This window comes from Heterodontus francisci, chromosome 3 (assembly GCF_036365525.1).
Source record: "Heterodontus francisci isolate sHetFra1 chromosome 3, sHetFra1.hap1, whole genome shotgun sequence".
In the NCBI taxonomy this organism is placed as follows: domain Eukaryota; kingdom Metazoa; phylum Chordata; class Chondrichthyes; order Heterodontiformes; family Heterodontidae; genus Heterodontus; species Heterodontus francisci.
This window is the reverse complement of record NC_090373.1, coordinates 212,846,154-212,852,153: the sequence shown is the minus strand read 5'-3', so window position 1 is coordinate 212,852,153 and position 6,000 is coordinate 212,846,154. Positions and strand designations below refer to the sequence as shown.

The 6,000-nt window shown below is 49.5% G+C and overlaps 1 protein-coding gene across 2 annotated transcripts in view; it reads right to left on the bottom strand.

Moving 5' to 3' along the window:
* Positions 1 to 2,045: 2,045 nt before the first annotated feature.
* si:ch211-126j24.1 (phosphofurin acidic cluster sorting protein 1) overlaps positions 2,046 to 6,000 on the bottom strand; it is an 862,277-nt gene continuing 858,322 nt past the window's right edge. For both annotated transcript variants that reach the window (XM_068028323.1, XM_068028324.1), the window contains exon 24: positions 2,046 to 2,645. In XM_068028323.1, the coding sequence (XP_067884424.1) occupies positions 2,530 to 2,645 (116 nt within the window). In that variant the 3' untranslated portion in view covers positions 2,046 to 2,529. The remainder of the gene's footprint in view (positions 2,646 to 6,000) is intronic.

Sequence of the window (6,000 nt, the reverse complement as noted above, 5' to 3'; positions counted from 1 at the left end):
GTGATGGAAAGTGTCATCAACAGTGCCATCAAGTATCACTTGCTTAGCAATAACCTGCTCAGTGATGCTCAGTTTGGGTTCCGCCAGGGCCACTCAGCTCCTGACCTCATTACAGCCTTGGTTCAAACATGGACAAAAGAGCTGAACTCAAGAGGTGAGGTGAGAGTGACATCACGGCAGCATTTGACCGAGTATAGCTTCAAGGAGCCCTAGCAAAACTGGAGTCAATGGGAATCAGGGGGAAAACTCTCTGCTGGTTGGAGTCATACCTAGCGCAAAGGAAGATGGTTGTGGTTGTTGGAGGTCAATCATTCAAGCTCCAGGACATCACTGCAGGAGTTCCTCAGGGTAGTGTCCTCGGCCTAACCGTCTTCAGCTGCTCCATCAATGACCTTCCTTCTATCATAAGGTCAGAAGTGGGGATGTTCGCTGATGATTGCACAATGTTCAGCACCATTGGTGACTCCTCAGATACTGAAGCAGTCCGTGTAGAAATGCAGCAAGACCTGGACAATATCCAGGCTTGGGCTGATAAGTGGCAAGTAACATTTGTGCCACACAAGTGCCAGGCAATGACCATCTCCAACAAGAGAGAATCTAACAATCTCCCCTTGACATTCAATGGCATTACCATTGCTGAATCCCCCACTATCAACATCCTAGGGGCTACCATTGACCAGAAACTGAACTGGAGTAGCCATATAAATACTGTGGCTACAAGAGCAGGTCAGAGGCTAGGAATCCTGCAGCAAGTAACTCACCACCTGACTCCCTAAAGCCTGTCCACCATCTACAAGGCACAAGTCAGGAGTGTGATAGAATACTCTCCACTTGCCTGGATGGGTGCAGCTCCAACAACACTCAAGCAGCTCGACACCATCCAGAACAAAGCAGCCCACTTGTTTGGCACATCATCCACAAACATTCACTCCCTCCACCACCAACGCACAGTGGCAGCAGTGTGTACCATCTACAAGACGCACAGCAGCAACGCACGAAGGCTCCTTAGACAGTATCTTCCAAACCCGCGACCTCTACCAACTAGAAGGATAAGAGCAGCAAATGCATGGGAACACCACCACCTGCAAGTTCCCCTCCAAGTCACACACCATCCTGACTTGGAACTATATCGCCGTTCCTTCACTGTCACTGGGTCGAAATCCTGGAATTCCCTTCCTAACAGCACTGTGGGTGTACCTACCCCAAATAGACTGCAGCAGTTCAAGAAGGCAGCTCACCACCACCTTCTCAAGGGCAATTAGGGATGGGCAATAAATGCTGGCCTGGTCAGCGACACCCACATCCCATGAATGAATAAAAAAACGGGCTACGGACCAAATTCTGGAAGGTGGGATTAGAATCGGTGGATCATTGTTTGGCCAGCACAGACACGATGGGCCAAGTGGCCTCTTTCTGTGCCTTAAACTTTCTAGGATTCTATGATCCCGGGGCTGAAAGCATTAAATTATGAAGACAGTTTGTATAGACTGGGCTTGTATTCCCTTGAGTTTCGAAGGTTAGGGGGTGATTCTAATCGAGATGTGTAAGAGATGCCATTAGAGCCCAGAAGAAGGGGCATAACCTACAAATTAGAGCCAGGGCCATTCAGGGATGATGTCAGGAAACACCTCTTCACACAATGGGGAGTGGAAATCTGGAACTCTCTGCCCCCAAAAAGCTGTAGATACTGGGGGTCAATTAGAAATTTGAAAACTGAAATGGACAGATTTTTGTTGGGTAAGGGTATCGAGGGATGTGGAGCAAACACAGGTAAATGAAGTACTGATCAGCTATGAGCTGACTGAATGGTAGAGCAGGCCCGAGGGGCTGAATGGCCTCAGCCTGTTGCTATATCTCTGTATACCTTGGGCAGTCAGAGTACAAATTGTAGGTTTATTTATTGGTCTCCTATTTTGATTTCTACACATGACTGTGCTGTAACTTGAATCCATGGGTGGAAAGGCAGAGATGAAGTGTGGTCTCTGTCTTGGGCAGCTCATTCTGTGGGGGGGGGGGGGGGGGGGGGGGTTGGGGGGCGTGGTGTGGGGTCACTGGCTGCAGAACAGGGGTATTGAGAATGGCAGTTTGTAACTTGGAGAGACTGGGTTAGTGGTGGATGGGAATAAGACACTTTTCTCTCTCCCCCACTCTGCCTTATAACAAGATGGCAGGATTATACCGTGTGTGAGAATCAGCAGCATTTGTGACAGTTCATCAGAGTGTTGTATGAAAAGATTCCATCGAGTTGTACGCAGGGAGCCTTCTTCCTGGTTCTTTTCTTTATTTCAAAGTTACGAATTCATGTAGACAATAACCTTCTGGAAAGTGCATCTGTGAAGAGAGCTGTTAGAGGCCCTCAGTCTGTAATCCACACTGAATAATGTGGTTCCGAATTTTTAAAAAAAACCATGTCAACTTTTCTCTCTGGCTTTTAAATAAAAACACAGGTCAGTGCCAGAATCTGAGTTATTCCACAGGATAAGGTCGGGGCAGCACGACCCACAGTCTGATCCAATCCGATCCCACCTATCACACACTCTTTGAGTATCCGAATATTCCCACAGGGAAGTACTTAACGTGAGTGGGCCACTGTGCAGCCAGCTGGAAGAACTTGACATCATTCCACTCCACTCCATCTATGGAGACTAGAACACAGGATAAAATATTAATCAGCTGTAACCATACCTGCATATCACAAGACACTTCTCTAACAATCAACAACAATGTGTATTTATATAGCATCCTTAACATAATAAAACATTTCAAACTTCACAATAAACAAAACTTGACTGAGACACATAAGGTGATCTTACAGCAGATGACCAGAAGCTTGGCCACAGAAAAGCATCATAAAGGAGGAGAAGTAGAGAGGCGGAGAGGTTTAGGGAGGGAATTCCAGAGCGCAGGGCCCAAGCAAAAGAGGCATGGCTACCAATGGTGGAACGATTAAAATTGGGGATGGGCAAAATGCAGGAATTGAGATGAGTGCAGAGATCTCAGCAGAGTGTAGGGCTGGATCTGATTTTTGCAGAACAGCTTATCCGTAGCCTGAGAGGGTCAGAGCTCGACCCAAACAGAAGAATCATGCACTGCACAGTTCCTCCAACATTGCTCCTGTCCTGAGACTCATATTGAGCAATACTACAGGAGGTCTGAAGGTCAGACCCCAGCATTATGGTTAGCTGTATAAAATGCTAGTTAGGCCACAGCTGGAGTACTGTGTGCAGTTCTGGGCACCACACTGAAGGAAGGATGTGACTGCACTGGAGAGGGTTCAGAGGAGATTCACCACGATGTTGCCTGGGCTGGAGCATTTCAGCTATGAAGAGAGACTGGATAGGCTAGGGTTGTTTTCCTTAGAGCAGAGAAGGCTGAGGGGGTACCTGATTGAGGTATACAAAATTAAGAGGGGCATTGATAGGTTAGATAGGAAGAAACTTTTTTCTTTAGCGGAGGGGTCAATAACCAGGGGGCATAGATTTAAGGTAAGGGGTAGGAGGTTTAGAGGGGATTTGAGGAAAAATGTTTTCACCCAGAGGGCTTTTGGAATCTGGAACACACTGCCTGAAGAGGTGGTAGAGGCAGGAACCCTCACAACATTTAAGAAGTATTTCGATGAGCACTTGAAACGCCATAGCATACAAGGCTACGGGCCAAGTGCTGGAAAATGGGATTAGAATAGTTAGGTGCTTGATGGCCGGCACAGACATGATGGGCCCAAGGGCCTGTTTCTGTGCTGTATGACTCTATTAAGGTAAGGTGGGGGGTTAGTAGGAGGTCGTGGAGGGAGACAAGGGATCAGAGAGAAAGGGAGGCCCAAATTTCCTTGTGGGGCCCAGAATGGGACTCCACTGCCTCTTCAGTCCTGAATCCTCCCTCTGAGACTTCAGACCTGCTTTCCAGTGGGTTAGGAGGTTAAAATCCCTCCCTCTATATTAGAGCTGTACCAGTTTGTAAGGAGTTTTTTTATGAGTGAGTGGATGGAGGGTCCCGATCCTAATCGAGTAAACTCTCTCAAAATGACTCACCTAAACAGCACACTCTAATGGTTTTAAGCTGACCACCCAATGTCCCACAGGTCTATACCCTGTGCGGTGGAGTTTGCTCTGCACTTTGCTTGCTTGGATGTCAGGGGGTCCCAGCTGCCAGGCCACTTTGTTCAATCTTTCAAGCGCCCTGTCTGGTCCTGGGCTTACATTACTAGGAACCATATCTGTCGCAGTGTTCCTGCTCTCTTGTTGATAGGGACTGTTCTTAACACTCTTGACAGTTTGAGGCACACTGCAACCATCTGACTCTCGATAGTGCCCCTTCAGTTTAAGCAGACTCTGGCCTTTCAAGCTGCCGTTACTCACTGGAGCACTAGATGGCAGCAATAGTACAGCACAGGATAAGGAAGGCCATTCAGTCCATCAGAGACCCACCTATCTGGAAACATAACAGAGTCTCTCCAATGCAGCATTCAATTATGTGCTAAAGGATTCACAAATTGTCACCACCATTATTTCAGCTGGGAGGCAGGGCCATGTAAGATGATTCTGTGAGAAGGGAACCGTCTTGACACAAGTCCGAAATTCACCTTGAATGAATTTGAACCTGCATCTTCTTACTCCTCTCCCACTTTGTAATTAATAGTCTGGCCTACCACTCCAGAATTATCTTCTCCACCTCCATAAGATCTGCCATTGCCAAAGTGGGATTGACAAGAACTGGACTGAGAGATCAAGGTGGGTCTATTCAGAGGGGGACACAGGTTACACTGGGCTGGATCTCCACAGGTTACACTGGGCTGGATCTCCACAGGTTACACTGGGCTGGTTCTCCACAGGTTACACTGGGCTGGTTCTCCACAGGTTACACTGGGCTGGATCTCCACAGGTTACACTGGGCTGGTTCTCCACAGGTTACACTGGGCTGGTTCTCCACAGGTTACACTGGGCTGGTTCTCCACAGGTTACACTGGGCTGGATCTCCACAGGTTACACTGGGCTGGCTCTCCACAGGTTACACTGGGCTGGATCTCCACAGGTTACACTGGGCTGGCTCTCCACAGGTTACACTGGGCTGGCTCTCCACAGGTTACACTGGGCTGGTTTTCCACAGGTTACACTGGGCTGGTTCTCCACAGGTTACACTGGGCTGGTTCTCCACAGGTTACACTGGGCTGGATCTCCACAGGTTACACTGGGCTGGTTCTCCACAGGTTACACTGGGCTGGTTCTCCACAGGTTACACTGGGCTGGTTCTCCACAGGTTACACTGGGCTGGTTCTCCACAGATTACACTGGGCTGGCTCTCCACAGGTTACACTGGGCTGGCTCTCCACAGGTTACATTGGGCTGGTTCCCCCTCCACAGGTTACACTGGGCTGGATCCCCCTCCACCGATTACACTGGGCTGGTTTCTCCCTCCACAGATTACACTGGGCTGGTTTCCCCGTCCACAGGTTACACTGGGCTGGATCCCCCTCCACAGGTTACACTGGGCTGGATCCCCCTCCACAGGTTACACTGGGCTGGTTTCTCCCTCCACAGGTTACACTGGGCTGGTTTCTCCCTCCACAGATTACACTGGGCTGGTTTCCCCGTCCACAGGTTACACTGGGCTGGATCCCCCTCCACAGGTTACACTGGGCTGGTTTCCCCCTCCACTGATTACACTGGGCTGGTTCTCCAAAGGTGACACTGGGCAGGTTCTCCACAGGTTACACTGGGCTGGTTCTCCACAGGTGACAATGGGCTGGTTCTCCACAGGTTACATTGGGCTGGTTCCCCCTCCACAGATTACACTGGGCTGGTTCTCCACAGGTTACACTGGGCTGGATCCCCCTCCACTGATTACACTGGGCTGGTTTCCCCCTCCACAGGTTACACTGGGCTGGATCCCCCTCCACCGGTTACACTGGGCTGGTTTCTCTCTCCACAGGTTACACTGGGCTGGTTTCCCCCTCCACTGATTACACTGGGCTGGTTCTCCACAGGTGACACTGGGCTGGTTCTT